At 37.7% G+C, this 19,447-nt stretch overlaps 1 protein-coding gene across 1 annotated transcript; it reads left to right on the forward strand.

The window, feature by feature from the left end:
• The first annotated feature begins 1,129 nt into the window (after positions 1-1,129).
• On the forward strand, positions 1,130-11,415 carry LOC120427225 (uncharacterized). Its single transcript, XM_039592087.2, has 4 exons — positions 1,130-1,654; positions 1,714-1,883; positions 1,993-2,716; positions 10,365-11,415. The coding sequence occupies exons 1-4, from the start codon at positions 1,442-1,444 to the stop codon at positions 10,701-10,703; spliced, it is 1,446 nt and encodes a 481-aa protein (XP_039448021.1). The 5' UTR covers positions 1,130-1,441; the 3' UTR covers positions 10,704-11,415.
• Positions 11,416-19,447: the final 8,032 nt, after the last annotated feature.

Below are 19,447 nucleotides of genomic sequence, written 5' to 3' on the forward strand. Positions count from 1 at the left end.
GTTTAACATCGTCCTTGAGGGCATTATTCGAAGGGCGGGCATTGACACGAGTGGCACGATCATGAACAGGTCCTACCAGCTGCTTGCTTTTGCCGATGACATCGACATTGTGGCAAGAAACCTGGAGACGGTGAAGGATGTCTACACCCGACTGAAGGTACAAGCAAGGCGTGTAGGACTTGGCATGAATACGACGAAGACGAAGTACATGAGAGGAAGGGGTTCGAAGGACGTTGGCCCCCCATGTCTCACCCCTCTAGCTGTGGATGATGATGAGTTGGAGGAGGTGAGCGAGTTCGTGTACTTGGGATCGCTGGTAACCGCCGACAACGACACCAGCAAAGAGATCCGGACTCGTATTTTTGCCGGGAATCGTGCGTACTTCGGATTACGGAAGACTCTCACATCAGATCGAGTGCAACGCCGCACGAAGCTGACGATGTACAAAACACTGATTAGACCGGTAGTCCTCTATGGCCACGAGACTTGGACGATGCGGCAGGAGGACGAACGAGCCCTTGGAGTTTTCGAACGGAAGGTGCTACGAACGATCTACGGTGGAGTGCAGGTGTCTGACGGAGTGTGGCGAAGACGCATGAACCACGAACTGCACGCGTTTCTTGAAGAACCGACCATCGCCACCCAGGCGAAGTTCGGGAGGCTCAGGTGGGCCGGCCATGTCGCCCGAATGGACGAGAGCCAGCCTGTCAGACTGCTTTTTGACCGCGCTGAACCAGCTGGCGGAACAGGCAGAAGAGCAGGGAAACCGCGCGCACGGTGGGGAGATCAAGTGAATGGTGATATCCGGAAGATCTGTAACCTGGGAAATTGGAGAGTAGCAGCTCAAGATCGAGAAAGATGGAAGCGTCTTCTTGCTACAGCACGCGTACCTGGTGCGCTATGCTGATTGGTATGGTATGTAGACCTTTTCAAACAATATCTTTAGAATTATTGATTTTATTACATGAAAAACTAAATCATACAAGTTGCACTTTACACATCTCGATATTTAATCTATGCAAAAATTCACCACTTGGGTTTCTCCCACAAAACATTGTGCGAGGGCTAAACTCAAAACCAAAATTACATCTTTTCCAGTCAGCGTGTGAGAGCTCTGTCAAACTGTCAGAAGCAAAAGAATCCAGAATTTTTTGCATCGTCGGTCCTGTGTAAAAAAGTGATTTTCGCCAAGGGAGAGCAGAAAAACCATAATACTAAATTAGTGATTTTGGTGTTTTTTAGTGTTAAAAGTATCGGATTTAGTGAGTTTCTTTTGTCGAAGGTGCTAACAACAAGTGCAAAACGCGAAGTATGCTTTCCAATGCGATGCGCGATGAAAATCCGCAAATCGCGTTCTGTTTAATGGAGTAGAAGAAAAAAATTGTGCAAAAATAAAAACAACAAAAAAAACTCAAAACTCCAAGAATCGAGTGGGGAAACAATGCCCAACGCGGCGGCGGGCACCGGTTTCCGGTGCCGGGGCGCCCGTGGCGAGCGCAAGCTGGCCATCCACTACGTGTTTGTTTACGTGTTTTGTCTGCAAATCGTCGCGACCACCAACGATCGGATGTCCTCGACGCTGTGGAAGCTGAACGCCGAGCAGGGCAAGATCGTGAGCGTGCCGACGGGGGGTGGTGGCGGCGGTTCCGGAAGGGTCAGTATTTCTTGCGGTCTGTTGAGGGATTAAAATTAGCGAATTTAACATTTTTTCAGGACGACTTTACGTTGGACGAGCTGGCCGAAAGGCTTGGGGAGCCGGACGAGGACGAAGAATCGACGTTCTCGATCATCACGGCGACGGCGGCCAACTACCGGCACAACACGTGGAACCGGGGCGAGGGCACGACCGAGGAGCTGCTGCGGAGGCTTGCGGAAGGAGAAAAGTAAGTAAATTTGTATCTCCTCTTTCGTCTTCTGTTTCAAAGTTGTGACCATCTGTCGAGCAGATGTTTGACGACAAGGGTCTACTAACTTTGCTCTCTTTTCCCACAGTCCCTCGTCATTCGGTGCGAACTCGTTCAACGCAACCGCTGCGAGTCCCGTTGCACCACAACCGTCACGATCCGGCCCGTCAAAACCGGGCGATCCCTCGCTGGATCTGCTGACCTGCGGCAAACCGGTCAACTTTACCCACTACGACGACCTGGTCGGGGTGGCCCAACGGTACGAGCACAACCCAGCCCCCGAGCCGGAAGTGGCCTACCTCTTCCTCAAGCGCAAAACCGGTCAATCCCTGGAGCACTTCAACATTGACGCGCTCGAGCGGCGGCTGCGGCGCGCCAAGAAGGAACAACCGCACACGATCGCCCTCTGGAACCAGATCGGGAACTTTTGGCGCATCAAGGGAAACGCCGGCCACGCGATCGAGTGCTTTCGGCGGGCCCTCTCGGTGGCGCCCACCAACGCGGACACGCTGCTCAACCTGGCCCGGGTACTGTTCAACCTGCAGTATCTGGACGACGCCATCAGTTTGACCAAGCGTTCGCTGGAGGTGCACCCGCCGGATCGGAGCGCCTGGCGGCAGTACTTTACGCTGGGGGAGATCTTCAAGGCGTACGGCCAGCTGTCGGACGCGATACTACATTTAAAACAAGCGTTGGCGCTGCATCCGCACTACGAACCGATCCGGCGGTTGATTGCCGAGGCGGAGAAGATCGAGTTTGCGTCCAACACGACGCGGATGCAGTTCTACACGGGGCTGATCATCGCGGTGCTGGTGAGTACCAGTTCTGTGGGACACGGGACAACGATTTGACAAAGAATTTTGTTCTGAGGGCTCTATTTCAGATGCGGTGTCGATCTGGGTTTGAGAGTTCTTGTGGGTCAATTGGTACTTTTCATCTGAGATTTCTTTTATCAAACAGATTAAACTTTCTTTTTCCAAATAAATCTCACTTGTATTCGAGTCATAAACTTCAAAAAAAAAAAAGAATTAATTTCAAGAGCTTTTGTTCTTTGTCATAGTGGTCATGTGTAACATAAAGACCTGCACTTTTTTCCAGTCTTCGAATTTTTTTTTTAATTGGTAACACTGCCAAATAAAGTTTGTTCAACTTTCGCTATAGCCCAAAAAATGACATTTTTTGACTTCATAAGAAAAAGTAATAAATAAAATTCTTTTTTTTGTGCAAATAATGTTTTGTGCGAACATAAAAAAATGTGATTTTCTTTAAAGAGCGTTTATACTTGTTACACCAAAGTAAAGCCGTTGCAAATATTTTTCAAAGTTTATGACGAAGTATGTTGAAACCTTTGCTTGAGGAGCGGTCGTGGCTGAATGGTTACGATGTTCGCTTTATAAGCGAATGGTTCTGGGTTCGATACCCATCTGCTCCCAACGAGAAAGTTCTGGACTCATTGAATTTGGAATTAATGAAAAAACTTCAGCTCACGGCGGGGTTCGATCCCCTGTCCTTAGTATTGGCAAGCAAAAATGCTCTCCACTTAACCGTGGAGCATTGGTAGCTTGAGGAGGAATTAGACTGGTATAGTTGAATCCAAGAATCGGACAAAGAGTCAAATTGAATGCAAGTTGAACATCAGAACTCAAACAATATTGCATGCAAGATTGCAAGCGCAGTTGAAATTGAATCTAAAAATACCTCGCTATAAATAGCCTGGGCGACTGATAGAATTCATCCAACAAGAGATGAGAAGAATTGAAAGCATTCCCATTAGAAATGTGAACACACGAAGAATTCGAACAACAATGCCAACGGTCGTTACCACTCGCCTAGGGTGGCTCCTCAGACCATTCACCTTCCCAAAAACCGTCCAACTCCAAGCGAAACTTACTTGAGAATACCGTGGAGATTTTCCCTTAATACTCTGAAAATAGTGGAGCATCAACACTTCCCGTCTTCCAAATCCCTTTCCTTGTCCCTGGTGCGCGGTGGAGATGGGAGCGGCCGGCAATGGACGGCTGCCATGGTGGTGAGAATCTGGTTCAGGTGGAATTGGTTCTATTCCCAATTATCGATTCCTAGGCAACTTGGGCTTAGACAATCATCACATCACATGGCGAAAATCCAGTCTGCAATCCGCTAAAATCACCGTCTCCTAGCGAAGCGAAGCGAAGTATGTTGAAACCTTTGCTTGTAATTTCAATTTTTATATTTTTGACAAAGAACTTTGTCCTAAGGGCTCTATTCTGGTGAGGTGTCAATCCAGAAAAACGAAAAATGTCGCGCGTTACGAAAATGTTGCATGCTTGGTACTGGGGAAGGGGTCTGCAACGCAACAAGGCACTGTTGCGTGGAATTTTCGAGCCAATATAAACCCCACTCGATCAGCCTAGGGAAATCATTCTATCGTTGGACGCCGAGGAGTAAACAACAACCTGGACCTGGAAGCAGATGGCCTGGAGGCCCAGAAGCAGTTGGCCGAAAAGCAGCTGGCCTGGAGCAAGGAGCAGCCAAGCGGAGGCAGGCCAGCCGGAATATTCTGGCCACAAGACCCGGAGTGGCCAGAACCCTCAGGGGTGTTCCGATGGAAGGCCATACGAGAGGGGACAATATGGGTATCAAACTTCTTGGAATTTGATACTGGTGATAAAAATGGCCATTTTGACAGTTTTGGCCACAACCTGGAGTGGCCGGTGCCCTCAGGGAGGTTCTCCCGGAAGGACATTAACAGAACCATACGATTTTGGGCAATATGGGTATCAAACTTCTTGGTTTTCAATACTGGTAATGAAAATGGCCATTTTGACAGTATTGGACACAACCTGGAGTGGCCGGTGCCCTCAGGGAGGTTCTCCCGGGAGGTCATTTACCGAACCATACGATTTTGGGCAATATTGGTATCAAAATTCATGTTTTTCAATACTGGTAATTAAAATAACCATTTTGACAGTATTGGCCACAACCTGGAGTGGCTGGTGCCCTCAGGGAGGTTCTCTCGGGAGGACATTAAGCGAACCATACGATTTTTGGCAATATGGGTATCAAAATTCATGTTTTTAAATACTGGTTATGAAAAATACCATTTTGACAGTATTGGCCACAACCTGGAGTGGCCGGTACCCTTAGGGTGGTTCTCCCGGGAGGACATTTACCGAACCATATGATTTTGAGCAATTGTTCAAGGCTCAACTGCGATCGTTGACGATGACGATGGAATGAAAATCGTTGGCAAAAATGCTGCCTTCACGACTCCACGGCAAAACAAAACAGCCAATCAGAGAGCGGAAAGATTTTTTGCGTGGGTCAAAGCACGCGCTTGCTTGTTCAAGGCCAACTGCGATCGATTGACCGTGGACACTTGCAAGCGAAAATTGTTAATATTCGTTAAATTATTTTAAAATGAAAATTTTGGAGGAAATATTTAAATTAATTTAAACGCCAAGCGTCAAAAGCTTTAAAACTGCACCAACAGCAGTGCATGAATCATTTGAAACAATAACTCTTTCGTGAATTTTTCGTTGGCGCTGAAAAGCGCCATTTTGTTAAATTGCAGCAGAAGTTGATTTTTGTGGCCATCTTCTCGAGCGTCCATCCAAGTCGGCCTTGTTTTTCTCCTTCGACGTCGTTTTGGCAGCAATTTCACGCACACGCTCTTCTTCTCGGAGCTCGCTCTTGATTTCCTCCAGTCGTTGATTTTTTTCCGCTGCTGCTGCTGCTGCTGCTGCTACGATGTTGTCGGTTCGAACGATGACGATGGAATGAAAATCGTTGGCAAAAATGCTGCCTTTACGACTTCCCATTCCCACCAGTGCATCAAACAGCGAATGACGTAGGAATGGGATAACCGGCGCAAAGGGGCGGGACATCCGTCTCCATTCTAAGCCAATATAAGCCCGCTTGGTCAACCCTGGGAAATCATTCTATCGTTGGACGCCGAGGAGTAAACAACAAACTGGACCTGGAAGCAGAAGACCTGGAGGTTCAGAAGCAGTTGGCCGAAAAGCATCTAGCCCAGAGCTAGGAGCAGACCAAGCGGAGGCAGGCCAGCCAGAATAATTGAGAGCCACCGGAATATTCTGGTCACAAGACCCGGAGTGGCCAGATTCCTCAGGGGTGTTCCGATGGAAGGCCATACGAGACTGGACAACATGGGTATCAAACTTCTTGGATTTTGATACTGGTGATGAAAATGGCCATTTTGACAGTATTGGCCACAACCTGGAGTGGCCGGTGCCCTCAGGGAGGTTCTCCCGGTAGGACATTTACCGAACCATACGATTTTGGGCAATATTGGTATCAAATTTCATGGTTTTTGATATTGGTAATGAAAATGGCAATTTAGAAAAAGTTGGCCAAAAGCTGCAGTGGTCGGTGCCCTAAAGGAAAGTTTTCCCAGGAAGACATCTTTTGAACCAACGAGTTTTGGCAATATGGGTATCACAACTCATGGTTTACAATACTGGCCATTTCGTAAAAGGTGGCAACAATCTGGAGAGGTCGCTACCTCACGATTGTTCCGATTGGGGGACAAACATCGAATTATAGAGATATCATGGTTTTTTAATACGGAGCTTAAAGAGAAATTAAACGAAATTATAAATCCAATAATGTTTTGATTTTATCTGACGCATAATTCAACAAAATTACTTAATTTTAAAAGCTTTTCTGCTAAGTTCTTTGTCATACTGGTCATGTGTAACATAACCACCTGCACCTTTTTTTCCTCCTCCTCGACTTTAATCGGAGTCAAGGGACATAAACCTCAAAAAATATTTGCGACGGCCTAATTCTCTGAGACTTTGAAAAACCAGGGTGACCACTGGTCACCCAAATCCCATATTCGAATTCGCGACATATTCAGAACCTCAAACAATAAGCATTTATAATCCATAAAGATTAACAATAATTTTCAGATCAATTTGGTGTCTTGGGCAAAGTTTTAGGTATTAATGAGGACTTTTCAGAAAAAAAGGTACATGGAAAAAAATGCCAATTTTTAAAATACCTTTCTTTAACAAAAAATCTACTCCCCAAAATCCAAATGATGTTTTAATTTTGGAAATTTTGAAATTTTTAGATACGTTTTAGGGTACAAAACCGTAATTATGAGCCATAAAGAAGTATGGACAAAAGTTTTGCCGCAGAATTATAATGTCAAATTATTTTTTTTTTATAAGCGCACTGTTTTCAAGTTATAGCCACTAAAAGTTTAATTTTAACTAAAAATCCCGTGTTTCGATTTATTAATGTAGTATCCATGATTGTCTATGCCTGAAAATATTTTTTTTCGAAATGTTCAGAATATTTTTAAATTTAGGTGTTCAAAATTTTTCCATCAAAACAAACAAAAAAACAAATCCAACAAACAAAGGGCCAAACATTCAACATTGCGCGTATTTGAAATGTTAGTCTTGATTCTAAAATTAAAAAAAACGACAAGATCATATCATTTCACAAATGTTTCATTTTTCAACATTGAAAATTGGACCATTAGTTGCTGAGATATTGACATTAGTAAAGTGGGAATGAAACTACATTTTTTTTTTTTCTTTCTTCTATTCGCTGTTTTTCAGCAATGTCTCTCAGGCAATTCAATTGGAAATTTTCTGAACACTTCGAAATTTCTTTCAGGAATTGACAATCATGAACATTTTAAAGATTAACTGGCTATATATCTTACAAACGACGCACTTCATCAAAAAATGTGTCTTTCGATTGCAGATCAGATTTTACATTTGAAACTGAAATAAAAATATCGTTGTTTTTCCTTTCAAAAAATCATAAGTTGGCGGCAATTTTGTTGCCGTGTACCTATTTTTTCTGAATAGTTTTCAATCAGGGATGGAATAATCGCAAAAATCTTTTTCGCTTGCGAACTTTCTTAACCCTCGAAAGAGAGAGGAGGCGAAATACGCAAAAAAAAAATCGCTCCCGACCATCTCTAAGAAAATCAATTGAGCAATTCTCTACCAAAACCGGAAATGGATTTTATTTGTATTTTTTTTATTTGACTTAAACTTTGTGGGGGCCTTCCCTATGACCAAATAAGCTATTTTGTGTAATTGGTTCACCCATACAAGTCTCCATACAATTTTGGCTGCTGTCCATACAAAAATGGTATGTAAGTATTCAAACAGCTGTAACTTTTGAGTGAATTTTCTGATCAATTTGGTGTCTTCGGCAAAGTTGTAGGTATTGTTGAGGACTAAAACTCAATTTCCCAAAACATGGTCAAAAAATCTGCCGCCCAGTTATGAATTTTTGAAGCATTTTAAATGGGCGTAATATTCAATGTTTGGCCCTTTTAAAATGTTAGTCTTGGTTTAAAAATTTTCAAAATATTTTTTTCGAAGCGATCGAAAAATTTCACGAATGTTTCATGTTTTAACATTTAAAATCGGACCATTAGTTGCTGAGATATCGTCATTAGAAAATGGTGGGTTGTTTTGGTGAGATTAAGGAAACTTTAATTTTCATGTTTCTTTTTCATAAAGCGGCTCTATCTCAGCAACCCAAGGTCCAATCTTCAATGTCTCTTAGACAATTTTATAGCAAATTTTCTGAACTTCACAAAAAAATATTTTTAGAAATGGTCACTTATGGTCACTATTTTTAAAAATTGAAAAACTGCAAATATTTAGCTAAAATCAAACTTTCGGTGGCTATATCTTTATCAAAAAATCTGTAAAGTACTTTTCAATTGCAAATTCAATTTTGCATCAAAAAATAATGTCAAACTTGTTTTTGCATAAAACTTTGATTTTTTCCAAAAATCACTGTTTTTTTTTCAAAAATTCATAACTCGGCGGCAGATTTTTTGACCATGTTTCTCTATGGCTCAAAAGCAAAACATATCAAAAAATCTCGAAAATCAAAAAACTACGTATTTTGGGAAATTGAGTTTTAGTGAAAAAAAAGTTGATTAAAAAATCTGCAATTTTTTTCCGTGTACCTATTTTTTTACTCAAAAGTCCTCAACAATACCTACAACTTTGCCCAAGACACCAAATTGATCAGAAAATTCACTCAAAAGTTACAGCTGTTTGAATATTTACATACCATTTTTGTATGGACAGCAGCCAAAATTGTATGGAGACTTGTATGGGTGAACCAATAACGCAATATAGCTTATTTGGTCATAGGGAAGACCCCCACAAAGTTTCGTAGAGAGTTGCTCAATTCGTTGATGATTTTTTGTGAATCTTACTGTTTTAGCTACACGAAAATTCTTTTTTTTTTTTCATTTTGTTAACAAACATTGATCATCTATAAAAAGTGACAGGTTATTTTTCGACGAGTTACGTTATACCTAGAAATCGAAATTGATGTTCCGCCAAATAATCCAGATGATGATTTTTTGAGTTTTGTTTTTCACCGATCTTTCGTGCGCGAGAGCGAATAGCCAAATTTCCATTCGATTTTTTTTTCTTGATGTGCGTCGAAAGTTTTTTTTAAGAAGATTCTTCCATCACTAAGAATCTGTGTCAAAGTATGTTATATATCAAATTTGCTTCAAGTGGTCAGAAAATATTTAAATGTTTTTTAAATGCAAAAGCCAATATAAATACCTACTAATCTAATCTAATCTAATCAGACCCTAGCGCAGCCAATCTTTCGAAGGGATCCTGGAGAGTGCCTTAGGTTAGATGACGCCTAGCACTCTTCTTGTCATTTATTAAAATTTGTAGTGCGCCATTGCATCGGAATGCATTGAAACATCACAAGCGTTAAAGCGGCCAGGCCTACTTTTCACGAATGCCCTGGATACTGCTTGCTCCTTTTAGAAAAAAAAAAATTTTAAGTGATAATCAAGCTAAGTATGACTACGGGTTGAAAAAAATCACGTTAGGCTGGTACAAATTTTATTGATAGTTTTTATTTAAAACAGTGCACAATTTGAAATTTATGTGATTTTTTTATTAAAAATTAGATTTTTCATCTAAAACCCAATTTGAATAGCTTTTTTCTTTTTTCCTTTTCAAGAAATCATAATTTAAAAAATTGGAAACACTGCCAATTGATTTTTGACTTGTGCCATAAATGAGTTTTTTCAAAAATGTTTATTAGGGTGGTTCAAATCCGTGCTTCCTCGGGGCTACCCCCTGAAATCTAGAGCTACCTAGAAACTATTTTTATTTTTGAACTTACTTGCGAGCTAGCTTGCCTGCCTGAAAATACTGGAACTGTTACTTTTCTCCATTCATTTTGACGATTTTTCCCATACAAACTTCAAGGGCTTAGAGGGAGGGGTTCCCGTGGTCAGAATGAGCTCAAATTTGGAATTTAACCCCGAAGAAGCCTGGATTTGGATTAATATGTACAGTCGAATTAAAAAAATTGTAATTTTTACAGAGTAACTGAAAAGTCTCGGCTTCCTACGTGCCTTCCAAGCTACGATGCTATAGGAAGGATTATTTTGATTTAGTTTCAAGATTCGTTTTTTTTTTTTCATTTCCCCAGTCCCTGTTCGTCATGCTGATGGTGACGGTCATGCTGCGAACGCGCGCCTCGGGCCACAGCCACTGCGGCGGGGGCAGTTCGGCCGCCATCAGCATCACCAACATCAGCAACGCCGGTGGATATCCGGACGGTGGCCTCGGTGGCGGCGGCGGCGACGACGGAAGTGACACCAACAACAACAACAATAACAACAACAACAACAACGGGCTGGGGCCCATCATCAACAGCTTCTCGCTGGCCAACTTCCGGCCGGCGAAGCACTTTAACCGGGCCCAGGCGATGCGCTCGCTGCGGAGTGTCGCCTTCCGGTCGTTCCGCCCGTTCCGGTACCGGAAGTAGGGCGTGTGTGGCTTTCGAGAGAAGGCGCTTATTTGAAGATTCACACAACACTGGCTAATAGAGAGGACAAAAAAGAAGCACTAGAAAGAACAAAATAATTGCAACAGCAGCAAACAACTAACTATTTATTATTTACTATCGTACCGAACAAAATAATAATCCTTATCAAGCTGAAAACACACACACACAAAAGGAGGAGTGAGTAAAAGAAAGGAAAAGGCGCGTGCAGTTGTTCTACTTTTACACAATAATTTGATTTTCAAATCAACAAGTCACACTCAGAATACTCTTTTTTTTTAATTATTATTTTTATAATTTTGTAGTAGGATTTTAAACCCTTAACGATTAGACTGCGTTCGAGCGCAAAGTTCCTTCCGAAAAAAAAAAATAAATATCACCAACAGAAAGAAGAGGCACAAGAAGTACTTTAGAATCAACAGTTTTGATTTTAAATTTAAATTTATTCGCAAAACTCTCGCAAACCTCGAAAAAGAAAACAATAGTCGTAGGTTGTGTGAAAATCATCGTGTAGACACCCCGAAACCCGAATTTGGAAATTAAAAAAAATAACTTCTGCTCCTGTTGTTAATCGAATGTGATATATATTTTCATTTTAATTTAATCCAAAAAAAAGAAAAATCCGCGATGCGATTGGTTGTTTTTAAAAGCGATTTGTTTTAAAATCTCATCCTCGGTGTACTTTTTTTAAAAATACCAAACTATTTTAATTTTAGAGTGTAGTAGCGTAACGCGCAAAATTTCGAATTATGTCGTATATTTAAAGAAGCGTAAAAAGAATAAACTATTCAAAGGAAGCACGAAATGTGTGTGACAAGCGTAAAGCAGCAAGCAGCAGCAACTAAAGCAGTAAGTTTCGTTTTAAGCTTAAGTAAAGAAATAAAATAAAACAAAAACACAAAATACGCAACCGCAACAGTGTGTGTGTGTAGTTACTTAACCAATTGAGCGCGCGCAATTGATGCAGCAAGAAAATGAGAAATAAAAAAAATCAGAAATGAATTTACTGAAATATAATTGAAGTTTTATCGGAAAAAGTGTGGGCCTTGTTATTTAGTCGCTCATCTGACACCAACGTAATCCGAAAGCATAGTCTTAATATGGGACTCACAATCCAAAGGTCATCAGTTCGAATCCCGGGGTGGATGGAGGCACGGGTGTAAAAAAAAATCAGAAAATTTCACGAATCTGAAAAAAAACAATTTGGACACTTCAAAATTAATTAAATTCGTTGCAAGATTTATTGAGGTTTATCTTGCCCCAGCCGCCCCTTTATAATTCATCCAAAAAATCAAACGGCAAACAATATTTCTAAAAAAATTAAACTTAAAAAAATACAAAATCTGGAAAAAAAATTAAAATTAAAAAAAATCATAAATTCGAACAGTAAAAAATTCAAAATTTGAAAAAAAAACAAGATTAAAAAATTAAACACAAAAGAATTCAATTAAAGGGTTCAATTTTTTGATAATTCAAAAACTTAAAAAAAAATCAATTGTTAAATACATTTTAAAATACAAAATATAAAAAAAAATGAATTCCAAAATTCTATTTCAAAAATTCCAAAATTCAGACATTCAAAAATAAGAAAACAATGAAAATTTAAGCAAAACATTGTAAATGGGTCAATGCGAGTTTGTAAACAAAGAGTATGTTCTGCTCACACCAGTAAATGTTTCCATTAGAAGAGAGTAGGGTACACTCTTTGACAAACAGACTTTGGTCCAATTAGTCATACATACATAGTCTTGCTTGAATTTTAGTATCCTATAATTAAAATTTCAGTAATTTAGAAATAAAAAAAGACAATAATTCAAAATTAAAATTCAAAAAAAAACTAAAAAATCGAAATTCAGAAATTTTTAATTTCAAAGTTGTAAATCTTTGAAATTAAAAATTTCTGAAATTATTACAAGTTGAAATTTTTATTAAAATGTCTTAATTTTAAATTGTTATTTTTTTCTAATTTCAGAATTTAAATTTTTTTAATATTTGTATTTTTTTTACACTATATTTTTTTGTTTTTTCTATATTTTTTTTTAATTTTTATGTCTGATATTTTTTTAATCTTCAAATTTTTGAATTTAAAAATTCCTGCAAAACAGTGTAATTAGGCCAATGTCAGTTTGTAACTAAAGAGTTTATCCTACTAACTCTAAAATGTAAACATCCACTAACACTAACTTTAGCAGGAACAACTCATTGTCTATAAATTTGACATTGTGCTTCAGATTTTTTTATGTAGTATTTTTCGGATCATTTAAAGATTTTTTAATCATTTAAAGATTTTTTGCAATTCTAAAATGTTTGAACGTATGAATTTTTGATATTTTTTTTGGAACTCAGTTTTTAATTTCCATATTTTTTTTAATTAAATTAATTTTTTTATGTAAAAATTTTGCAATATTTAAATTTGTAAATTTTTGAATCTAATATTTAATTTTTTCCGTAAATTTAAAAATACTGAAGATAAAATTTAGTCATCCATGTCCCAAATTCAGATATTAAAAATGAAAGAAATAAAAATAAACAGTTTGAAAAATTAAAAAATATGACATTAAAAAATTTTCGGAATTAAAAATTCTAGCAAAACATTGTAATTGGCCCAATGTTATTTTGTAAACAAAGAGGATATCCTGCTGACGTCAGTGAATGTTTATATTTAGAGTGAGCAAGATTCATTGTTTGTTTTTAAACTAACATTGGCCCAATTTTTTTACTTGAATTTAAAAATTTAATAGCTTATAATTTTTGAAACTTATAAGTTTCAAAAATTAAAAATCATAAAAAAAAATCAAAAGCAAAAAAATCTAAAATTCAAAAAATATTCAAAAACTGTAAAATTCACATAACGGAAAAGAAAAATCTGAAACCCATTTGTTTAATTGGGGGTTAAAATGGAGCTTAGATTGCTTACAGCGATAGAACCTTTTCTGTCAAGAAGGACCGCGAATTTTTCAAAATTGATTTAAAAACTCATGTTAAACTCTTTGTGGTCGTACAAAGGGCCATTGAACTCAGAAAAATAAGTTTTGTCGCTGCAAACAATAATATCAGCAATCTTAGTTTTATTTGAGAAGCCAATTTTTTTTTAATTTTTAGAATTTCCGAGATTTTCAAAGTTTTTAGAATTTCTAAAATTTTTAAATTTTACAAAATTTCTAAAATTTACAAAATTTCCACAATTCCCAAATTTCCAGAAATAAATCAAAAATTTCAAATTTTTTTTTTGATTTCTATAATTTCTACCCAGGTTTCTAATCGTCAGAATCGCTCAGTAGCACCAACATAAGAAAAAAAAATGTCGCTGTCATGCCATGGCACACTTTCTTCGTAATGTTGATACCACTGCATGACTTTGACATTTCGGGCGTTCACAATTCGAACGCCATCTTCGCTTAAAAATCTGGATAATTTGCAGGAAAAAAAAACAAAATTTTTATTTTTTTTAAAAATTTCCAAAATTTTTATAATTTTTATAATTTCCAAAATTTTAAAAACATACAAAATTTCCATAATTTCCAGAAATAATTCCAAACCTTCTAAAAATTTTAAATTTTTAAAAAATTTCCATAATTTCCATATTTTTTGAAATTTGCAAAATTTCCACAATTTTCAAAATTTCTAAAATTTCCAAAAAAAAATCAAAAATTTCCAAAAAAATATTTTTTTTTAATTTCCAAAATTTTTAAAGTTTCCAAAATTTCCAAAGTGACTTAAATTTCAAATTTTCAAAGTACTAATAAAAATATGAATTTCAATAATTTTGATTCTTTTTAATTATGATTTTACAATTTCGAATTTTAAAAATGTTTTTAATTTAAGACATTTAAAGCTTTGAATTTTTTTGACTAACCATTGACAAATTGCGAACGTGATGCGTCAATTAAGGATTGAAATATTACGTCCGAGTGCAATAATCACTCGAGCGTGATTAATAAACTCTGTTGACTGACACGAGATGAATTTTAACTTTAAAAGGGAGGAGGAGAGTTTTCCCTCCTTGAAGGAAGGGAAAAAATTAAAGCCTGCTGACACGAGTTTATTTTTTCCTTAAGAGAACAAAATCACACAACTTTTTAAATTTGTTATTACTATTCAAGGGAGTTTTTCCTTCTTTAAAGAAGTTGAAATTCAACTCGTGTCAGAAGGAAAGCAAGAAAAAAATAATCATTTATTGTAAGTCAGCAGTTATTGTAAGTCAAGAGAGTTTTCCTCTCCAAAAAAAGAAAATTCAATTTTTGTCACCTTCTTCTTTAAAGCGATTCTAATAATATTTTTGTTGAAAATTTAAATCATCATACAAAATTAGCAATATGCCAAAGGTCCAATATGTCAAATGGAATTATACCAAATAACACCCGAAATCCAATTTTAATTTTAACAATCATTTTTCTTCTTTGCCAAATAAAAATAGCATTCACGGAAAAAAAAAATAAAAAATTAAATTGCAATTTATTCGGCATTTGTAAGCATTTTTTACAAAAAGAAGGGAAAATTTCTTAGAATAATAAAACGAGTTATAGGCCGAATTAACTTTATTTTTTTGTCAAAAACAGAAGGAAAACTTCTTGGCATGGATAAAATTACTTTGTTCAATTTTTATATTTTCTAAGAAATTCAAAAAAATCTAATCTTTGAAATTACTGCATCAATTCCTAATATTTTTCGAGAAAGAAACTTTTCCAGGAAATGGTTTTCTGGGATATGATACATTCTGGGGAACGTGACACAATAGGGTGGAATCGAAAATTGTTTCTTCAGCAACACATTTGTTGGGTCCCTTTTAGGGTCCCAAACAACCTCCCAAAATTTGGGAGCGATTGGTAAAGTCCACGATTGGCGCAAAGCGAATGAAATTTGTATGGAAATTACTATGGGGAAACTTGCATTTTCGCATTTTTGAAATTACAAAATTCATGTTTTATTATTTTATGAAACTAACACCGTAGAAGTATAGCCCTCAATGTCCTTAACAACTCTCTCCAAGACAGTATTGTGCTAATTTGCTTCTAACAAAAGTTAAAGAGCGTTCAAGAGCGTCATTTCGGAATACTCGGTAAAAATCATACTTTTTGCCAACACTGCCAAGTCAAAAGGAAACTTTCGTAAACTATAATATATTTGAGGAATTGGGGTGCATTTTAACTAAATAATGTCTTCTGAACATATCTTCATATCGATTCTACGTAAGGCTCATCAATGGAGCATTTCCATTCGAGCAGTTTTTGCTTTTTTCTACAATGTATTCCTTATGGGAGAACTGTCATTTCTACCACTCGAATCCGGTGCTCCATTGTATTTATTTTGTATTTCATGGTTCCTTCGGCAATGTTGGCAGAAGATGTGAGTTTCACTGATTATTTCAATACACTACTTTTGAAAACTCTGTATCTTTTTTGTGACGCACTTTAGCACCATACTGTCTTCGGGAGAGTTGTTCAGGATATCCAGGGCTATACTTCTACGGTGTTAGTTTCATAAAATAATAAAACATGATTTTTGTAAATTTAAAAATGTGAAAATTCAAGTTTCCCCATAGTAATTTCCATACAAATTTCATTCGCTTTGCGCCAATCGTGGGCTTAACCAATCGCTCCCAAATTTTGGGAGGTTGTTTGGGACGCTAAGGGCATCTCCACCGCAGAGATCTAATTGCGTGGCAAACCTATCGGTTGGATCCCCAGTTTTAGCTTTGCTCCGTAGCTAATACACGTTTCCGCACCGATGGGAGCTAATTTGGCTACTGAATCAAGCCCACCGCGGGGATCTAATTTATTCATTTTCCAATTTTAGCCGTTTTGTTGATCAAAATCAATGAAACTATGTTCTAGTATGATAGAACATGCTTCCAATTGCATTATATCTAGCAAAACAATGCCAAAGGGCCGTTGTGGGTTTGCAAACAAAGAGTGTATCCCTTTCATGCCAGATGTAAACATCCTCTAGCGTGAGCAGGACACACTCTTTGTTTACAAACCCACAACGGCCCTTTGGCATTGTTTTGCTTGATATGTCCTAATTGTTTGCTTACATCAATAAAATATCATTTTCAAATTTTTAAAAGAGTTCATCCGATTTGCTCCCGACATGTTTGCACCCCAACTTTCGCACCGCGGGTAGCAAAGCTAAAGCTAAATTAGCCTTCGAGTTCATTCAGCGAAGAAAAAGTTCATCGGGGATCCGTCGAGTAGGCAAGATAGGTGCTCGAGAAGTCCCCGAGCTGCTGGTGGCTAATTTTTTCAGCGATTTTTAGAATTATTTGTATTTGTTTTGGTTGAAGATGCATTTATTTTGATTATCAAATTTTCATGAATATTAAAGAAATGAGTAATTTGATTCAAAACGATTTTATTTAATTGAAAAATTGCTGAGTTTATCATTTTTTGTATTTTTAAATGAAAAATAATAAGCCACCTATGTTTAATATAAGCACTAGGGTGTTTCAGCCAAACAAAAAAGTTCTCAGAATCAGGCAAACCGAGGTTCCCCTAGTAGAGGATACCCATAGGGACTCTCATGCCAAATATCAGCCCATTTGGTTGAGAATTGGGCTGTCCCCAGCGGTTCAAAGTTTACATGTAAATTACTATGGGATTTTTATGCTTTTCGTTCAATCGTTCCTACAGGTCTGGGGACAACATGGATTCACTCGGAATAAAGACAGGTGTGTAGGGGATGGTCCAATGAACAAATTCCAGAAGGAATTAGGCTTGTCCATTCCGTCCCCAAGGTGCGCATTGGATCGACGTCCGGTGTCTCCAGAATCAACGATTCACCCTTCAAATGTACGCATTGTCCTTAGTATGCTATGACGGCTAGGAGAAAATTACGACGCCCCATGTCAGACGGTGAACACGTGGCAGAGCATCTACTTGAGTTTTGGCTCAGAAACATTTTTTAAAGTATTAAAATTATAATAATTGATGTTCCTGGAAGAATTTCAACTATTCTAAATAAAGTAAAATGATGATTTTGTGTTAATAATGCAATCGATGCCTCTCCACGTGTTCACCGTCTCATATGGGGCGTCGTGGTTTCCACCTAGTCGTCATAGCATACTAAGGAAATGCGATGCTTTTGAAGGATGAATCGTTGGTTTTGGAGACACCGGACGTCGATCCAATGCGCACCTTGGGGACGGAATGGACAAGCCTAATTCCTTCTGGAATTTGTTCATTGGACCATCCCCTACACACCTGTCTTTATTCCGAGTGAATCCATGTTGTCCCCAGACCTGTAGGAACGATTGAACGAAAAGCATAAAAATCCCATAGTAATTTACATGTAAACTTTGAACCGCTGGGGACAGCCCAATTCTCAACCAAATGGGCTGATATTTGGCATGAGAGTCCTTATGGGTATCCTCTACTAGGGGAACCTCGGTTTGTCTGATTCTGAGAAATTTTTTGTTTGGCTGAAACACCCTAATAAGCACACCATCACAGAAAATTTAAAAATAACTTAACCGATTTGAACATTTTTAAATTTGTTATTAAAATTTAAATATATATGTAATTGGGCCAATTTGAGTTTGTAAACAAAGGGTGTATCTTGCTTACGTCAGTGGGGAGTAAGATAAAATTACGAATGCGTTTTTTTATTATTTATTTTTTTCATTTCATTTAAAAATAACAACCCCATATAAAAAAAACAACCAAGAAACGGTCCGGGCCACGAAAAGATTTTTCTTAAGCGGTACGCAACTAAAAAGTAACAAAAACGAAAAGTGGCGTTTGACGTTTCTTCTCGCGGCGCTTGTTTGCAATATGTTTTGATGAAAAAATCGAAGAATTGGAATTTTCCTTTTTGAATGCGACTAAAAATCACAAACGTTTTAATAATCTTGTATTCGATATAATAATATTGAAAACCCTTACCGAATCTCAAAATGCAGAATTTTGAAATTAAAAGGACAGATATAGTTTTTTGGTCGAAATGGAGTAAAAACAGAAGTTGTCTTTATAGCTGTCGGCCCACATGTCGGCCACCAACCAGTAACCTCTGGATTCTGAATCCAGTGCAGCCCCAATCTGACCTAAAAAACTAAACTGCATCACCCCAGATTGTCAAAAGTAATTGTTTTGCTTGAAAAAACCATCCGTTAGACGATTTGCTCCCGGTAGATCCCGGAGCTAACCTGAGTTTTGTTTAGATTCGGATGAACACGAATGAACTCGAACCTAAATTAGCTCTCGCACAAGTACCGCGGTGGGCTTGACGCGGGTGCCAAATTAGCTTTGCAACGCAATTAGGTCCCTGCGGTGGAGATGCCCTAAAAAGGAGCCAAAAAATGTGTTGCTGATTTTGTCATTTTAAATTTTCCATATAACTAGATTCCACCCTAGTGACACAATCTCTTTGATTAAAAAAATCAAGCTCCGTACTTAGCTTTAAAAAAACATGGGGTTTATGGGGCCATCCATAAACCAGGTGGCACTTTATTTGAATTTGCTACTTTTTTTAAATTTATATTTTTTTCAGATCTGAAACGAAGTTTTAAATTTCAAACTGAAACCATTTTTATATGCAACAAACATGCGAGCGACCAGGCCTACTGCGTAAACGCAGAGATGATTCGTTGAAGTCCAGGGTGACCACTCAAAGCCCATTTTCAAATTCCCGACTATTTCCCGACTTTTCCACAGTGCTCAAATGATATCTTATCTAAAGAAAGATTTCAAACATAACTCTTTCTATTAAAAAAAAGTCAATACTAATTACCG

This window comes from Culex pipiens, chromosome 1, assembly GCF_016801865.2.
Source record: "Culex pipiens pallens isolate TS chromosome 1, TS_CPP_V2, whole genome shotgun sequence".
Classification (NCBI taxonomy): domain Eukaryota; kingdom Metazoa; phylum Arthropoda; class Insecta; order Diptera; family Culicidae; genus Culex; species Culex pipiens.

Excerpts from the sequence above, each read along its gene's own strand:
- LOC120427225 (XM_039592087.2), top strand. The coding sequence starts at position 1,442 with ATGCCCAACGCGGCGGCGGGCACCGGTTTCCGGTGCCGGGGCGCCCGT. Across the intron at positions 1,884-1,992 it reads AGGCTTGCGGAAGGAGAAAA|TCCCTCGTCATTCGGTGCGA; the intron begins GTAAGTAAATTT and ends CTTTTCCCACAG. Across the intron at positions 2,717-10,364 it reads GGCTGATCATCGCGGTGCTG|TCCCTGTTCGTCATGCTGAT; the intron begins GTGAGTACCAGT and ends TCATTTCCCCAG.